The sequence below is a fragment of the Melanerpes formicivorus genome, unplaced genomic scaffold (assembly GCF_026170545.1).
Source record: "Melanerpes formicivorus ecotype bairdi unplaced genomic scaffold, bMelFor1.0.p_v2 SCAF_70, whole genome shotgun sequence".
Classification (NCBI taxonomy): Eukaryota; Metazoa; Chordata; class Aves; order Piciformes; family Picidae; genus Melanerpes; species Melanerpes formicivorus.
In genome coordinates this window covers 464,655-483,521 of record NW_027142422.1, presented here as the reverse complement: position 1 = coordinate 483,521, position 18,867 = coordinate 464,655, and the positions used below count along the sequence as shown (strand labels likewise).

At 45.9% G+C, this 18,867-nt stretch overlaps 1 protein-coding gene across 2 annotated transcripts in view; it reads right to left on the bottom strand.

The window, feature by feature from the left end:
• The window catches only part of TRAT1 (T cell receptor associated transmembrane adaptor 1), a 32,605-nt gene that overhangs the window by 2,185 nt on the left and 11,553 nt on the right, over positions 1-18,867 (bottom strand). The window contains exons 1-5 of one of the 2 annotated variants that reach the window (XM_068163066.1): positions 8,996-9,114; positions 5,558-5,668; positions 4,931-4,967; positions 3,137-3,198; positions 1,013-1,071 (exon numbers count right to left, since the gene is read on the bottom strand). In XM_068163066.1, coding sequence (XP_068019167.1) covers positions 1,013-1,071; positions 3,137-3,198; positions 4,931-4,967; positions 5,558-5,660 — 261 coding nt within the window. In that variant the 5' untranslated portion in view covers positions 5,661-5,668; positions 8,996-9,114. Of the gene's footprint in view, positions 1-1,012; positions 1,072-3,136; positions 3,199-4,930; positions 4,968-5,557; positions 5,669-8,995; positions 9,115-18,867 lie in introns of those variants that run through there. The other variant, XM_068163065.1, reaches the window with a different exon arrangement.

Genomic DNA, 18,867 nt, shown 5'->3' with positions numbered 1-18,867 from the left:
GAGATTATTCTGTTCCTGTGAAATTAATGAAAACAAATGGCTAGATAAAAAATAACCAAAAAAAAAGGATATTTCTACCCTCTGGAAGCATCCTGAGAGAGAGAGAGAGGGAATTGTCCTTATGAAATACTTGGAAATCAGCTTGAGCAACTGGATCTAGTGGAAGTTGTCCCTGCCAGTGCCACAGGGTTTGGAACTAGATGATCTTCAAAGTCCCTTCCAACCCAACCCATTCTATGAAGCTATGAACTCAGGAAATTGGTGCTGGGAAGGTTTCAATTACAGACAAATTTTGGCTGAAGCTTGCTTGCTTTTAGGCAGCCAAGTGTCTCAACAGAATACAAATTCATAGAAACACAGCCACCTTCAATTTGTTAAGACATAGCTTTTGTGCTGGGCAGGAAAGGACCAGTCAGACTCTCCTGGTGCAGCCTGTGTTTTCACTTGGTTGATCTGGATTGAGTTGATTAATTGGATTGAAGCTCAAGCAGGGGAAATTTAGACTGGACATGAGAAAGAAATTCTTTACAGTGAGGGTGGTGAGACCCTGGAACAGGTTGCCCAGGGAGGTTGTGGATGCCCCCTCCCTGCAGGTGTTCAAGGCCAAGTTGGATGAGACCTTCAGCTACCAAGTCTAGTTGAGAGGCAACCCTGCCCACGGCAGAGGGGTTGAAACCAGCTGATCTTTCTGGTCCTTTCCAACCCAAACCATTCTATGAATCTATGAATCTCCAAAATAAATGAAATTAATTCTTTACTTCAGCCCTGGCAGCCCATGACTGAGCTTCAGCAAGCCATATGGATGGAAACAATCTGTCTGTAATTGTTCTGCTCCCTCGTGGATGACCCAGATTGAGCGCAGGATCGATTCTGCGCTTAAATCCTGTGATGAGCTGAGACACCAGCACATGGCTCATTTTCCTGATGAGCAGGGTGAAGGTTTTGCTTACATGTTGTCACTGGAGAAATAGAAGAACTCTGAGACAGCCCACAGAAGTAAAAGTAAAGGTACCTGTAGTTGGTTAAGTGGCCTTTGAGGCTGGGACTTCATCTGCTCGTAACAACACTCCTCTAGAATTTATCAAAGTAGAGAAATGTTTTAGTTATTAGGGACACACTGCTGAGACTGCAAAGATCAACAGACCCTCACTATTACACAACTGACTGCCCCCAGCTTGCTGTGTTAGAAGTGTGTTTTGCTTTGAAAACACACACAGATTTCTTCCTCCACTGAGTGAATCCTCAGCAGGTTTGCACGTGATCCCAAGCTGAGTGGTGTGGCTGCTTAGAGTGAAAGACAGGATGCCACCCAGAGGGACCTGGGGAGGTGGCCTGAGGAGAATCTCATGAGGTTCAGTAAGGACAAGTGCAAGGTCCTGCACCTAGGTCACCTCAATCCTTGATGCCAGTCCAGGCTGGAGTAGAATGAGACTGAGAGCAGCCCTGCAGAAAAGGACTTGGGGGTGCTGGTGGGTGAGAAGCTGGACATGAGCCAGCAATGGGCACTTGCAGCCCAGAAGGCCAATGGCATACTAGGCTACATCAAAAGAAGCGTGGCCAGCAAGTCAGGAACAGTGATTCTGCCCCTCTGCTCTGGTGACATATCACCTGGAGTCCTGTGTCTCCAACACAAGAGGGACATGGACCTGCTGGACTAGGTCCAGAGGAGGCCACAAAGATGATCAGAGAACTGGAGCACCTCTCCTATGAAGACAGGCTGAAAGAATTTGGCCTGTTCAGCCTGGAGAAGAGAAGGCTCTGGGGAAACCTTAGAACAACATTTCAATATCTGAGGGGGACCTACTGGAAGGCTGGGGAGGGACTGTTTAGAAGGGCTTGAAGTGATAGGACAAGGGGCAATGGTTTGAAACTAAAGCAGGGTAGATTTAAGCTGGACATTAGGAGGAAGTTCTTCACAATTAGAGTGGTAAAATACTGGAACAGGTTGCCCAGAGATGTGGTTGAGGCCCCCTCCCTGAAGACATTCAAGACCAGACTTGATGTGGCCCTGGGCAGCCTGAGCTAGCTGGAGAAGCTTCTGCTGATGGCAGGAGGGTTGGACAAGATGACCTTTGAGGGTCCCTTCCAGCCTGACAAAATCTATGAATCTCCTCTGTTTTGGGAGAGGCAAAGAGCTAAGAAACTCAGACACACTGTGAAAATGAAAATCATTTGTTTCTTCAAATGCAGAGGAAGTTTCTCATTACTGACTGAGCAGGAAATCATTTTAGGCTGCTAGGAGGACTTCTTGCAATGAGCAGTAACCACATACTACTGTGCCTTTCAGCACAGGCAAGCTTTTCTCTGGCTGAGAAAGAAAGAGGCTGTGAGTTGCAGCAGATGGTGATTCAGTTCTCTTCCTGACTCTACTTCCAGTTTTCTGCAAATATCTTGTAAGAGCTTTTACTCATGCCATTGCTCATTTCAGCCACCAGAAAAACAGATCCCTGACTTCCAGTTTGCAGATATTTTGTAGTTGTCAGTCATAGAATCACAGAATGGGCTGGGCTGGAAGGGAACTTCAAGATCATCTACTCCAAATCCCTCTGCCATGGGCAGGGATGCTTTCCACTAGACCAGGTTGCTCCACGCTGGCCTTGAGTGTTGGCTTGGTTGAATTTGTGCAAACCCCACATGAAAAAGTTGGTTAAGGTTTTATTCTTGGGGACTTTTTTTTGCCTGCAGTTCAAGACCTTAAGCTTTGCTTAAGCCCAGATAAGGCAAACATGCTCATGTTAAATAAAAACTGCTCGGTCTCAAGCTGTGCCAGGGGAGGTTGAGGCTGGATGTTGGGAAGAAGTTCTTCCCAGAAAGAGAGGTTGGCCATTGGAATGTGCTGCCCAGGGAGGTGGTGGAGTCACCAGCACTGGAGGTGTTTAAGAAGAGACTGGATGGTGCCATGGTTTAGTTGATTAGATGGTGTTGGGTGATAGGTTGGACTCCATGATCTCAAAGGTCTTTTCCAACCTTGTCTATTCTATTCTATTCTATTCTATTCTATTCTATTCTATTCTATTCTATTCTATTCTATTCTATTCTATTCTATTCTATTCTATTCTATTCTATTCTATTCTATTCTATTCTATTCTATTCTATTCTATTCTATTCTGACTTATCTTCTTGACATGAAGCTTACCTGAAATACCTTGATTGAGATTGCCATAAACAGGGCCATCTTCAGTGTAAGAGGCACCGTAGCTAGAGGGGGAATTGAGAGATACTTAAGAGTTCACAGAATATGCTTTATTTAGCACCAAATCATTCCACTCCAATCAATTCACACACACATAACAGTGGCAGATTGTATATGGTCTGAAAAACAAGACCAAAAATATCAGGGTGGGGGCAGAAATGGCAGTGTTTGTGTTCCGCAGAGAGATTTGTTATTTAGCCAAGAAATGAACTCTTCTTTCCTGTAAATAAGTTAAATAGAGATCTAGAAAGAGCAATAATCACTGAAAAGAACCCCAAGGAAGAAATGCTTTACAGTGAGGGTGGTGAGACAGTGACACAAGTTGCCCAGGGAGGTTGGGGGTGCTCCTTCACTGGAGGTGCTGAAGGTCAGGTTGGATGAGGCCTTGAGCCACCTGGTCTAGTGGGAGGTGTCCCTGCTCATGGTAGGCAGTTGGAACTAGCTGATTCATCTTCAAGCTAATTATAAATTGATGACTGACTCTGGGTAACAGGTGAAGGCTGCTTTATATTTTTATTTTGAGGGCCTTTCATATTTGGGTTGAGATTAGATTCTTTCCATCACTTTTCTGTAGTGTGGAGGCTTTTTTTTACATGGAATAAGACAGAACAGATGATGAGCTGTCCAGCAGATGTGAGGAGACTCTGCTTTATTGCTTCTGGACATCATATGTTCAAGAAATGTGTGGATGTGGCACTTTGGGACATGCTTTATTGGCTGTGGTGGTCTTAGGTTGAAGGTTGGACTCAATGACCTTAAAAGTCTCTTCTAAATGAGGTTGTAGTCAGGTAAGGGCTGGTCGCTGTCATTGGAGGTGTTCAGGAGGAGACTTGATGGGGTGCTTGGTGCCATGGGTTAGTTGTTTAGGTGGGTTGGATTGCTTGATGGGTTGGACACAGTGATCTTGAAGGTCTCTTCCAACCTGGTTTATTCTATGTAATTCTATGTTATTCTATGTCTTTTCACCCCAGTACCAGATGACAGAATGAGAGGAAATGAGCTGGAATTGTGCCATGGGAGGTCTAGGTTGGAGATTAGGAACAGGCTGCCCAGGGAAGTGGTGGAGTCACCATCCCTGGATGTGTTCAAGAAATGTGTGGGCATGGCACTTTGGGACATGGTTTAATGGCCATGGTGGTCTTAGGTTGATGGTTGGACCTGATGATCTTAAAGGCCTCTTCCAACTAAAACAATTCTATAAGTAAAAGAAGGTATGGAACATAAAAACATGTAAATTATTGCTCCATAGAATCAATAAGGTTGGAAAAGACCTCAGAGATCATCAAGTCCAACCTGTCACCCTCATGACTAACTCAACCATGGCTTCAAGTGCCACATCCAAGCCTTTTTTGAACACCTAAGTATACTCCACAGGTATTAAATACCAGACCACAATTTATCCTTGCTTTCTGAGAGTTCTTTTAAATTCTTACAGACTTATTGAATTTGAGTGATAGTAAATAGTGCTTTAGCTCAAGGTCTGGCACCTTCTTTACTCTATAAAATGATCACAGTTTGTGTGTGGATGAAAATGGTTGAAGGACATCTCTCCCACATGAATTATTTTTCCAGGTGTCTTTGGAAAACTTTTCCCCATAACCATCCTGCTCTTTGACATGTTCAGGCAGGCTGCATGAGATATTGGATTCTTCTCTCTGCTGTCCCCTCAAAGCCATCTGTCTTTATTTACTGCTCACTTCACCCTTGCCAGAAAGAAAGTGTTTTGATCCAGCTTACCTTGGGCTGTTGTCTTCATAGTCTTTGTGCATTTTAGCTGGAAAATATAAAGTGAAGAGAAAATGAAATGTGTTAGTTTTAGAACACCTCAGATACTTGTCTTCAACTGACACTGCAGAGAGTAACATTGAAAGCTGTTGGCTTTCAGCACCCTCACTTGTGCCCTGGCCCCCACACACACATGCTTTTATCAAACACTTTTGACTAATGCAAGAGATGTTTGTGTCGTGACCCTGTGCTGTGGCTGCAAAGCCTGTGTTAGTTTACAACCCCCCCAAAAAAAAAGAGTATTTTAATATGATTAATGACAGAAATCACAGAAATGTTCAGGTTGGAAAAGACCCTCAGGATCACCAAGGCCAACTGATAACCCTGCTCTACAAGGCTCACCCCTAAACCCTATCCCCAAGCACCACATCCAAACCACCTTTAAGCACATAATCATAGGATCACAGAACGGTGTGGGAAGTTGTTAATCAAACTTAATTTTGAGTGATGGCTTTCTCTGCAGGCACTTTAACCACTCAAGCTCTATTTCTCACAGGCACCTAAAACTTCCTTGGCTTTCTCTGCAGGCACTTTAACCACTCAAGCTCTATTTCTCACAGGCATCTAAAACTTCCTTACCTCGCTTCTTTTTCATACAGTGCACAATGTTCAGCACCAATGACACAACCAGAGCCAAGCTCAGAAAGGCCAGGACTCCCCAGACAGCAAAGTGGCAGTCCATCTCTGCAACTGAAAGAAAAGCATGTTTTTTAACAGAACCATGGAATTGTTTCAGTTGGAAATGACCTCTAAGGTCATTGAGTCCAACCTTCAACCCAATGCCACCGTGGCCGTTAAGCCGTGTCACAAAGTGCCATGGCCACACGTTTCTTCAACACCTCCAGGGATGCTGACTCCACCTGGGCAGCCTGTTGCAAAGCCTGACCACTCTTGCAGCAAATAAATTCTTCCTAACCTCCAACCTAAACCTCCCCTGGCACAGCCTCAGGCCATTTCCTCTTGTTCTGTCACCTGATACTACGGAGAAGAGACTAATCCCCACCTCACTCCGACCTGCTTTCCAGCTGAGATTACGTTGTGTCACCGTTTTACCGTGGTTGATTTTTGCTCTCTGTAGTTGCAGCTGCTGTTTTGTTGTTTACTCTGTGACAGCCATTGCTTTACAAGCTAAATAATTAATTTCAAGCCCAGATGCTAACTAATAGGAAAGCAACATCAATAAACTGTTTAGCAGGAAGCACTCTGCCAAAGCCTGGGCTGTTGGTGTGCCTGCAAGATGCAGCAAAAATCACAAACTGCTAAAGGCAAAAAATCCTTTTGGTATACAGTTTGTAACCCAGCATTTGCATCTTATGCTATCTATCCAACAGTGCAAGCAGTCTATGTCAAAGGCAAGAACATCTAAGGCTCAGTGCAATGTCTGAAATCTCTGTGAATGGAAAGAGTTCATCATCGAGCTGAAGGTTTGATGGGAAGGACAACGGTTCTTGGCTGATTCTTAGAAGCTGGGATGTGTTAAGTGGGGGAAGTACTGTACTGGAGCTGACAGTGTTTTGAATGCTTAATGCTAGAACCTTTCTAGTATTAATATAATGTCAACAAGAAAGATGAGGATAACCATTTTAGCAGGACCTGTTGTGACAGGACAAGGCATCATGGTTTTAAACTATCAGAGGGCAGATTTAGACTAGAAACAGGGAAGAAGTGTTTGGGTGTTTTTTACAGTGATGGTGGTGAAATACTGGTTCAGGTTGCCCAGAGAGGTGGTAGATACCCCATGCCTGAAAATATTCCAGTTGCACAGCTCTGAGCCACCTGCTCAGGAGTCGATGCTCCTGCTAACTGCAGGGCTGTTGGCCTACATGACCTTTAACGGTTCCCTCCAACCCAAACCATTCTCTAATGCTATGATTAATGACACGTTCCTATTCACTCCTGTTTGGAAACAGGGTCAGACTTGGAGCTCAACCCAAGCAGAATCATCAAAAGGTTTGGAAGGGACCTTAAAGACCTTTTAGTTCCCATCTAGAGGACGTTGTTACTTTTCTGACTTCAGAGATGAGGTTACTCTCCTCCTCTCAGCACGGTTTGCACTGCTACAAACAAAAGATGCCATATTTACACACACACAAATGAAATCCAAAAGGCTTTCCAAAGCCACAATTAATTGTGGGTTGGGTTGGGTTTTTTTTTTCCCTTTTTAAAGCTTTGAGGATCTAATTACCTCTTTCTCCACCAACAGTGACAAGACATGGTAAGAAAATATGAGTTTTCCTTGCTCTTTCACCTTCTCTTTGCAGGGTTCACTATACTCTAACTGAAGGGGGCTTGGAACTAGATGATCCTTGTGGTCCCTTCCAACCCTGACTGATATACTATGATACTATGACTGGGGGGAAAAAAGCAAACAAAACAAAACAACAACTACAACAAACAAGAAAACCACACACACACAAAAAAAACCCCAAACAAACAAACAAAACAACCCTGAAGAAAACCCTCCAAAACATTCCAATCCTCTCTGGATTCATTTCTGCAGTCCATTGTTTTTGTATCTCTTTGGCCATAGAACCAAAGATTCATCAACTTGGTTTGGTTGGGAAAGACCTCTAAGACCATCAGGTCCAAGCCTTTTGGGGAAAGGGGCCAGGCTCAACACTTCAGGGCTAAGAATGGATCTTTATGCCCCTAATAGGATAAGAATAGGTAGCAGAAGTGCCACATTCCACTTCTCCTTCTTGTTCTAGTGTGTTCTAGGGTAATGGCAAGATTTGAAGCTTCTGCCAGCTCTGCCTACTGAAAACATGAGGGAGGGAGGATGGATGCCATCTACAGTATCAGCTCATCACTCACAGAAGCAGATTAATTAATTACTTTACTCACTACCAGAAGCACAAAATGTTTTGTTTCCTGTTGCTTCTGCCTACAAATTCATCAAAGATGAAATAAAACTAGCTTCCCCCCCCCCCCCCCCAATTAAAGGGTGAGATAAATAATATTCTCTACTAATGACTCTGAGAAAGAGAAACCCATTAAGAAACTGATGAATGTTCAATTAGCAGTAAAGATGCTTCCACCTGTGTGAGTTTTTAAGACAAGATTAATTCTGCAGAAAGCATTCTTTAAACTGTAATTAGTGCTCCACTAATCACTTGGTAAGGCATCAGCTTCATACCTCAGAAAGGAAATGGCACGTTGTGAAATAAAAACCCTCCGCACAGCTAATGTTTTAAGCATAAAATTAACACCAGTACTTCTCATCATAGGATCAGTAAGGTTGGAAAAGACCTCACAGATCATCAAGTCCAACCTGTCACCCAACACCTCATGACTAATTAAACCATGGCTTCAGGTGCCATGTCCAATCCCCTCTTGAACACCTCCAGGGACGGTGACTCCACCACCTCCCTGGGCAGCACATTCCAATGGCTAACAACTCTCTCTGGGAAGAACTTTCTCCTCACCTCCAGCCTAAACTTCCCCTGGTGCAGCTTGAGACTGTGTCCTCTTGTCCTGGTGCTGGTTGCCTGGGAGAAGAGACCAACCCCCACCTGTCTACAACCTCCCTTCAGGTAGTTGTAGACAGCGATAAGGTCTCCCCTGAGCCTCCTCTTCTTCAGGCTAAGCAACCCCAGCTCCCTCAGCCTCTCCTCTTCATTAACAAACATTAATTGATGGAGGTTTAAGTTGTTCATGGTGACACATAATCATTATTATTATCACTGAAATTTATCTTCAGAACCTTGAGCAACCTTCTTGGAAGCCTGGTAACCTGCCGTAAAGTGATTTTCATAGATTCATAGAATCGTATCATGGTTTGGGGTGGAAAGGACCTTAAAGATCATCTAGTTCCAGCCCCCCTGCCATGGGCAGGGGCACATTCCACTGTACCAGGCTGCTCAAGGCCTCATCCAACCTGGCTGTGAACACCACCAGGGAGGGGACAACCACGACGCCCCTGGGCTCCCCGTTCCGGTGTCTCGCCACCCTCACTGTAAAGAAAAAGTTGCTGCTGCTTTGTTTCCAAGGTTAGAACACTGCAAAGAGAAGGCTTACCTGCTGCTCTTGCTACTGGGAGTCCTCCCTGGCCCTTTATCAAGCAACAAATCAAGTGATGTTGGCAGACCTTGGGTGCTCTTAGGTTTTGGACCCGGCAGCGTGAGTCTATGTTTAGAGCTGCCGTGGAACTCAAAGGGCCTCCAGTCTCCTTTTCACTTGCTTTCTCACAAACAGGAAATGTGGTTTAGGCTTTTACAACCCCAGGAGCAAACTGATGGTCTCCTTCAATGTATTGCCTCCAAGAGAGGAATAAGATATTTGTTCATCTGCACTTATTTGGGCTCTAGGTGAGGAGAAAGTTCTTCACAGAAAGAGTTGCTGGCCATTGGAATGTGCTGCCCAGGGAGGTGGTGGAGTCACCATCCCTGGAGGTGTTCAAGAGGGGATTGGATGTGGCACTTGGTGCCATGGTTTAGTTAGTCATGAGGTGGTGGGTGAGAGGTTGGACTTGATGATCTCTGAGGTCTTTTCCAACCTTATTGATGCTATGATTCTATTATCCACCTGTCTTGCCCCAGCAGTGTATGCACAGGCTTGTCAGTCCCATTTGTGTGATTCAAACCTTCTTTCTTAATATTCATAGGGCCCATACACTAAGTCTTCTTGATTCTGACATTATGTTGAATGCACCAAGTCCCTAGATACCTCTTGAATTAATTACAGAACCGAAAGGAGGCTACAGGAAAGCCCAGAAGTGACTTTCTATGAGGATTTGTTGAGATGGGAAGACAGGGAATGGACTGAAGTTGGAAGAGGGGAGATTTACACTGGATATTAGGAATAAATCATTGACAGTGAGGCTGGTGAGACACTGGAAAAAGTTGCCCAGGGAGGCTGTAGGTACCCCCTGCCTGAGTGTTGAAGGCCAAGCTGGATGAGGCCTTGAGCAACCTGTTGTCGTGGGAGGTGTCCCTGCCATAGCAGGGGGTTTAGAACTAGATAATCTTTAGCGTGCTCTTCAACCCAACCCCTTCTATGATTCTCTGAATATTACAGCAAACTATTACATTGTCCAAGTGTAGTTTGGAGGAAACACCAATTCAACAGGCTGCTGCCACCTGGCACCAATGCATCTACACCTCTCATTTACTTAAGCAATCACTTCTTAGAGCTTTGCATGCATGCATGTTGCCAGCAAGCTGTACAGGTCTTTTCTCTTTATTCTGCCTTCCTGAAGCTGAAATAAATTGCACAAGTGTAAGCAGAATCAGCCTCAAACAGCTAATTTCTCTAGCACCTCTCTCTCAAATTCCAAACTTCCTTTGAAAAAAAATGATGTCATTTTCAGTGCTTGGTGAGGCAATGGAAACTTCCTTGCCCAGAATGAAAGAGAAACTGTTTGCAGCCAAAGTCTTGCAAAGCCTGTAGCTGTTCCTGCAAGAGGTGAAGGACATTTCTGCTGGAAGGGCAAAGATCTTTCAGTAGTGGACCTTCCAGGGTTTGCTGGGGAAAGGAACTACAGCAGAAATAGGTGATTTGATTAGATAAAGCCTTCCAACGAGGAGAGACTGAGGGAGTTGGGGCTGTTCAGTCTGCAGAAGAGAAGGCTCCCAGGTGACCTCATTGTGGCCTTCCAGGATCTGAAGGGGGCTACAGGAAGGCTGGGGAGGGACTGCTCAGGATCTCAGGTAGTGATAGGACTAGGGGGAATGGAATGAAGCTGGAGGTGGAGAGATTCAGGCTGGAGGTGAGGAGGAAGTTCTTCCCCATGAGAGTGGTGAAGCCCTGGAATGGGTTGTCCAGGGAGGTGGTTGGGGCACCGTCCCTGGAGGTGTTTAAGAGCAGGCTGGATGAGGCTCTGGCCAGGCTGATCTAGTGTGGGGTGTCCCTGCCCATGGCAGGGGGGTTGGAACTACATGATCCTTGTGGTCCCTTCCAACCCTGACTGATACTATGATACTGTGATACTATGATAAGTGACTGAAGTGGTTGGTCAGTGGCAGTGGCTTAGCAGTAGTGGTGAGATTGAGAGCTCTAGGCGAGCAGTCAGACTTGATGGTCTCTCCCAACCTCAACAGTCATATGATTCTATGAAATGCTTTGAGGGCAGCTGAGACTGGAGTCTGCTCTGGTTCCAGTCTCACCCAGCACATCAGAGAAGCAGAGCTGTTCTTATCTTTGCACGTGGCTCTGCTTAGATGATGCAGGTGCAGACCTGGCGCTCCTTGTGTGGTGAACATCAGTGAGGAAGAATGGCACAGAAAAGAGGCTGGCATGAAAAAGCTGCCAGCAAGAGTGAGGCCTTTCAATCCAAAGTTTAATACTGCAGACAGCTCCTCTGACTCTTACAACAAATATTGTATTTAGCAAGAAAATGAACACAAATAAAGATCAGTGTCATTTGTAGTCATTTGTCATCACTTGGGGCTGAATGTCAGCGTTTTACTTAAACCAGTGTCAAGCACAACTTTGTCTCTTCAATTGCCCCTGAAACTATGGCTCCTATCACAAGCAGCAAATGGGTTTCCTGTGGGGAAACCACAGGGGATTGTTTCTTTCTGAATGTTACAAACCCCTACTATCAAGGAGTGCAGAAAGAAAAGTTCTTATCTTGGTAATTCTGCACTGTCAAAGTTTCCACTGAAAGCTAACCCTGCAGTCTTGTGAAGCTTTGGGTGGAGGGGTTTTTGTGTTAGGTGCTGGGAGATAGCTGAGCAGCTCTCTGCATGGCCAGCAGAGAGAGAACACCACTGACCCCACTTCACCCAGAACCTGCAGAAGCAGAGTGTGGCTATTGCAGGGATTTTGTTTTCCATTCAGAAAGATGCTGGGTCCTGAGGAAATAGGTAATAAGATAGGAGGAAATAGCCTGAAATTGTGCTAATTGGATACTAGGGAAAAATTGTTTGCTGCAAGAGTGGTCAGGGATTGGAACAGGCTGCCCAGGGAGGTGGTGGAGTCACCAGCCCTGGAGGTGTGCAAGAAATGTGTGGCCATGGCACTTGGGGAGATGGTTTAACGGCCACGGTGGTGTTAGGTTGAAGGTTGGTCTCAACGATCTTAGAGGTCTTTTCCAACCCAGTTCTATGATGCTAACATTCTATGAAGGACTGCTCAGATCTAATTGGTGTGCATTTAGCTTAAGCTAAAGATTTGAAGTAACAACTCTGAAGGTAACTCTTGGTAAGTGCTCAGCGATGCCCTGGATTAGTGAGCTCGAACTGAACCTCTCAACTACTGAATCTTGCAGCTTCACAAAGCTGTTGTTGCACCTTTATTTAAAGAACTCTCTGGTAAGCAGATGAAAGTGCTTGCCTGGCCACATTCAGGGCTGTTGAACATTGTTTTCTTCCTGCTTCCTGTGCTGCAGCACATTTGGGCACAGTAAAGGGGGTGCTAGCTCCCTTGTAGAATAAACTGTCGGTGACTTGGTGGCATTTGCAGAAAGAGCAAGCACAGGTGCATGGGAAATGTCTTGTCCCACAAAATGCTGTAAGGCTATAAAGTGATTTGCTCTACATTAACATGCACATCTTGGCATTTCTCAGAGGTCACAGCTCAGTAGGATATAGATATTTAACAAGTTTTCTATGGGCAGGGAAGGTTGTGGAGTCTCCTTCTGTGAAGACTTTCACAACCTGCCTGGATGCATTCCTGTGCAGCCAGCCCTAGCTGACCCTGCTTTGGCAGGGGGGTCAGAACTCGATGATCTCTAGAGGTCCCTCCCAACTCCTAACATGCTGTAATTCTGTGGTTCTGTTTAGGCTGACTATGGGCAAAAGAATTCTTTCCTGACAGAGTCATCAGGCATTGGCTCAGGTTGCCCAGGGAGGTGGTGGTGGAGTCACCATCCACCAAGGTGTGTAAGAAACACGCGGACACGTTCCTTTGGGACATGGTTTAATGGCCATTGTGGTGTTGGCTTGATGGTTGGACTCAATGGTCTGTTCCAGCTGAAATAATTCTGTGATTTGCATGAGTGACTTCTCTCCTTTTATAATAACCCCAACAAAATTGGATAGTCTTTCCATCAGCTGTGGGATTTGGTTTCTATTTAGAACCTTGTGTTCAGATGCTGATTTAACTGAAATACAAACCAGATACCCTCAGAATCATACAACTCTTCCAGTTGGAAAAGCTCTCCCATACCACTGAGTCCAACCACCAACCTAAGACCACCATGGCCATTAATCCATGTCCTCAAGTGTCATGCCCACACATTTCTTGAACGTTCCTTCGACATCACCACTGTTGTACATGTGGATGTAGGTTCAGGGGTCTGTGCCCCACCAGGACTAGAGACATTGGACTGGTGTGGGACTTGAATGGCACCAACTGTTGAATTCAGTAAGTTGAATGACAGCAGATGAACTGCTGGAGGGGTTCCAGAAAAGGCCATGAAGATGGTCAGAGGGCTGGAGCACCTTTCCTTTGGGCACAGGCTGGTAGAGTTGGGGCTGGTGAGCCCAGAGAGGAGAATGCTCTGGAGAGACCTTAGAGCAGCCTTTCAGTACCTGAAAGGGGCCTGCAAGAACGCAGGGCAGGGACTTTTTACAAGGACTTGTAGTGATAGGATGAGGGGCAATGAATTTGAGATGGGAGAGACTAGATATTAGGAAGAAATTCTTGACAGTGAGGGTGGTGAGACACAGGAACAGGATGCCCAGAGAGGCTGGGGGCACCCCTTCCCTGGAGATGCTGAAGGCCAGGTTGGATGAGGTCTTGAGCCACCTGGTCTAGTGGGAGGTGTCCCTGCCCACGGTAGGCAGTTGGAACTAGGTGACTTTTCAGGTCCCTTCCAACCCAAAGCATTCTATGAATCTATGAATCTTTGTACACTGAGTTTATTTCCTTCTCAGCACTCAACTCAGTGAATGCCCCAAACTTTTCATTTTTACTGTGAGCCAGGCATCCTACAAATCACCAGTTTCATACCTCACCCTAGCCTCTACTTGAAGTTAAACTTTAGTTCAGGAGTTCTAGCACCACACTAAATTGGAAAGACAAGTGTAACTTCTTTTCTGCCACTCTTGGAGAAAGTAGTCTGCTTGAGCAGTCACACTCAGGGCACTGCAGCTTCTTGGTGAGACCAACAACAACACAAATGTGGCTGACCATCCTGGTTTGTGGCTTTCTCTGTGAGACAGTTCACAGAGGGTCATTTAATCACACAGAGGTGGCAGGCTCTGAGGTGCCTCCAGTGAGGTGTTCTACAGCCTAGTACCAGGAACAGAACTGGAGTGCAAAGAAAAGCTGGGGTTTTCTTCCTGTGTCTCTAAGAGTGCTTTTCTGCTGACCACTACTGACTTGCAGTGGACATCAAAAGTGCGCACTGATAAAGACTGGTGAGCAGTTGTGCAGTGTGGACACGCAAAACACAGAGCTTCTCTCTCCACAGCTAGAGGCAAAGGAATCACAGATTCATTAGGATTGGAAAAGACCTCAAAGATCCTCAGGCCTAACCTTCTAACCAACAGCTTCATGACCATTAGAGCACATCCCAGAGTGCCACATTCACTCATGTTCTGAACACCTCCAGGGATGATGACTCCATCACCTCCCTCAGCAGCCTGCTCCAATGCCTCACCAATCTTTCCATAAAGAAATTTTTCCTAGTGTCCAGCCTAAACCTCCCCTGGTGCAGCTTGAGACCATTTCCTCCTGCCCTGTCATTAGCTATTTGGGAGAAGGGGCCAAAACAAACCTCACTTGAACCTTCTTTCAGGGAGCTGTAGAGAGCAATGAGGTCTCCCCTCAGCCTCCTCTTATCCAGACTGAACCACCCCAGTTCCCTCAGCTGCTCCTCACCAGACCTGCTCTCCAGACCCCTCACCAGCTTCATTGCCCTTCTCTGGACATGCTTCAGCACTTCAGTGTCTCTCTTCCACTGCAGTGCCCAAAGGTTCTTTAAAAGACCCTTTAAAGGGCACAGTGCAGGCTCTGTTCACAAGGGCAAGAGACTGACAACCACCAAAAAAACTGAGCAGCTTATCTGGGTTAAAAAAAGGACCAGCTGTGGAGGAGCTCATTCTTGAAGACATCCCAGGTCTCTCCATGTGGTTCATGATGGGTTACCTTCACTGTAAGAGACTAAAAGACTCAGTCTCAGGCCTCTGAAGAACAACTCCCCAACTAGGTTTGTTATTAAAGAAGCACAGAATAGATCAACTGCAGAACCACAGAGTTGCTTTGGTTGGAAAAGACCTGCAAAATCATCCAGTCCAAACATTCCCTAATGCTACCAAGGCTGGTGCTAAACCATGTCCCTCAGCACCACATCTCTGTGTATTTTAACCACCTCCAAGGATGGGGATTCACCCACCTCCCTGGGGAGCCTATTCCAGCATTGAGAATCATTGCAGGGGAAAAGTTTCTTCTAATATCCAACCTAAACCTTTCCCAGTGCAACTCAAAGCTATTTCCTCTCATCCTGTCACTTCTTACTAGGGAGACTAACACTGACCTTGCTATAACCTCCTTTCAGGGAGTTGTAGAGAGTGAGAAGGTCTCCCTTCAGCCTCTGTGCCTCCAGGCTGAACACCACCAGTTTCTTCAGCTGCTCCTCACCAAACCTGTTCTCCAGACCCTTCACCAGCTTCATTGCCCTAGTGTAATAGATGTTTCCTTGGGCTGGGAGGGGATTTTGGGGGCTGTTTTTGTTTGATTGCTGTCCTTCTGGTGTGACAGCTGGCTGAGAAGCAGCAGTGCCAGCTCAGTGGTGTGGGTACCATTCTCTGTGGTTTGTGGTCAGACCAGTAGTGTTGTGGGCTGGGTGCATTTTGTGACCTAAGTTAATTCCCTCTCAATAAATCAAGGTCACTTCACACAACACATTTCTAGTGCTAGATTCATCAGGAAGCCATGGAAAGATGAATGCCAGTTGTGGAAGGCTATGGACTTCAAAGTCAAGTAGGGAAGGACAAGGAGTCCTGTAGGACACTGCGTCACTTACAGTACTCATCGAAGCATGCCAAACTCCTTGATTTATGTGTGTGTATATTTGGACTTCTCCTCTTGTTATCTCAGAAATTGATTCTGTTTTCTCTTGCCTCTGAGGCTATTTAAAGTCTGTGTGATGCTCCATCAGCTGCCTCAGTTCCAGTGACTACACTGCAACACAAGCCCAGATGCTCCATCTCCAGAGGACAAGGACGCTCCTACCTGCCTGTGGAGATGAAGACAGCTGGTGTTCCTGCTGACCAGACCATGGGCACCTCTGCTCTGGGGATTAGAAATGGGGCTGGCATTTGTGAGGATTTCCAAGGAGGTGTCCTCCCTCATTCTACACCTGGAAATTTTATCTGTATGTGACACTTTGGGGTGTTTGAGATTCATAGAATCACTTGCTTTGGTTGGAAAAGACTTCTAAGAGCATGGAGTCCAACCATCAACCTAACACCACCGTGGCCATTAAAGAACATCCCAGAGTGCCACACACTTCTTGAGCACCTTTGCAGATGGTGACTCCACCACCTGCCTGGGCAGCCTGTTCCACTGCCTAACTACTTCTCCTTATATCCAACTTAAACCTCCCCTGGCACCATTTCAGGCCATTTCACCTCATTCTATCACCTGATACCAGGGAGAAGAGACCAGCCTTCACCTCAATGCAACCTCCTTTCAGGGAGTTGTAGAGAGCAGTAAGGTCTCCCCTCAGCCTCCTCTTTAGCAGACTGAACAACCCCAGTTCCCTCAGCCTCTCCTCATAAGACTTGTTCTCTAGATGCTTTGCCAGCTTTGCTGCCCTGTGTTGCCCTTTTTTGTTGCCTTTAGGTAGCCTAAGGACTAAGTGATGTCACAGAAGCCTGCAAGGTGACTTTGATGAGTCTCCTGTGTGCCAAATTTACACACTGGCTCTGAACACTGTGCCCTCACAGTCTTTGTCACAGGTGGTGTCACTTTGCTGCTCAGCACATTCCTGCCAGGACAGTGGTGGACAGAGCCATGGTGAGATGCCTTCAGCAGCACTCACACAAGAAGGATCCCACTGGTATTTACTGAGTGGCAGGCTCCAGGAAAGCACAGAAATCCTTTCTGCTCTCTGACTCCTTTGGTTATTTACCACAACAGATTAGTCTGGAGTTCCTAGCTGAACCCATTGAGCACTAATATGATTATTGTCCAGCCACTTTAGAGGGAAGGAGGTCTGGCAATTGAAGGAGATGAAAAGGAGCATGTGGAAAAGCACTTAAGAGACTTCAACCCCAGGCATGAAAGTGCTGCTTCCCAGAAGTAACCTTGCTTAGAATACAAGGAGCGTCATCTGCTGATACTGGAGAAAAGAAACCATCTGTATGCAGAGCCTGACTTTATTCTCCTCCTCTTCACAGAGGCAGCCCTGGCTCCTGATGAAGGCTTGTACAAATGTCTTTGCCCATCTCAGAGATGCTTGTGGTTCAAATGATGAAGCCCCTGCGAGTGCAGGTCCATTACTATGAGCAGAGAGGCCATAAAAGCATCAGTAGCTCTGACATAAAGCTGATGGATTATACAATAATGCTTCCTGTAGAAGGTGGATCTTCATTCATCAGCCACATCTGCAGCTGGCTCCTGGAGAATGAAACCCTGAGTGCTTCAGTCACATCACAGGCGTTAATGAATTGGCATCATAGTGAGGCTGAGCCAGATGGATTCAGCATGCAAAGGCTCTTTCAAGACAAATCCTCTCAAGGATTAGCAGAGGAGGATGGATGGGAATCACTACTGCAGAACAATGATGAATGTCCTCCTACTGATAACCAGTTGCTGCCTGGCATGTGCAAAGTGCCCTATCCCTTGACTGGAGATACTTCCCTTCCAACAAGACTACACCATGCAGAAGACCACCTTCAAACTTTTCTTTCCCATCCTCTTTGGAGATAATGCCTGAAGGGGGCCTAGAAGAAAGCCATGAAGGGAGTTTTCACAAGAGCTTGTAGTAATAGGACAAGGAAGAATGGATTGAAGCTGGAAGAGGGTAAATTTAGACTGGATATTAGGAAGAAATTCTTCACAGTGAGGATGGTGAGACACTGAGACAAGCTGCCCAGGGATGTTGTGGATGCCCCCTCCCTCGAGGTGTTCTAGTCATGAGGTCTGTGGTGACAGGTTGGACTCTATGATCTTTGAGGTCTCTTCCAACCTTAGTGAGACTGTGAAGTCCATATTGGATGAGGCCTTGAGTAACCTGATCTAGTGAGGGGTGTCCCTGCCCACATCAGGGGGGTTGGAACTAGATGCTCTTTAAGGTCCCTTTCAACCCAAACCATTCTATAAATCTATGAATCTCTAATGTCTTTAGTTCCAGCTCAGGTGACAAGGTCAGGTTTTTGATGGGTGCTGTTTAGGAGCTTCATGTTCCCCCAGACCTTAAACTCAGCATCAGGCAGAGGCTGGAAATCAGATGTACAAGCAAGTGGTGCTGAAGGAGCACGTTTAACACAGGCCATGCTGCAAAACATCTTCATTGTCACATAGGCTGCAGAAATAGAAAGCACACAGATTACTTAGGAGGTTAATGTTTGCTCTGCTCCTTGTCTGGCTTTTCAGTCAATGTTCCAGCACCAGCCCTAGGTTTCTGTGGTACATTATAGAATCATTCACATCCTGATGGAATCACTAACTGGCATTGCTCTGCAAGGGTTGAAAAACAGCCTCTGTTGTTTTGCAGGTGTTCACAGAAGCCAGGCTCACCTTTGCTTGTTTACTTTCTTAAATTAAGGGTTTAATTTTAGATGTATTCCACTGAACAAATCAAATACATCTGCTAGGGCTGTGGAAGCAGCACCATAATTTGTGCAGCACTTTGGATGCTTACACACACAGCCTTTGAGTGAGGAGAGGCTAAATAGTTGCCCAGATGGCCTCCAACAACAAGTCACTGGTTTTTTGTGGAGGTAGGTGAGAATCCTCTGCAATTTGTAAATCACACAAATTGTTTGTTTGGTAAA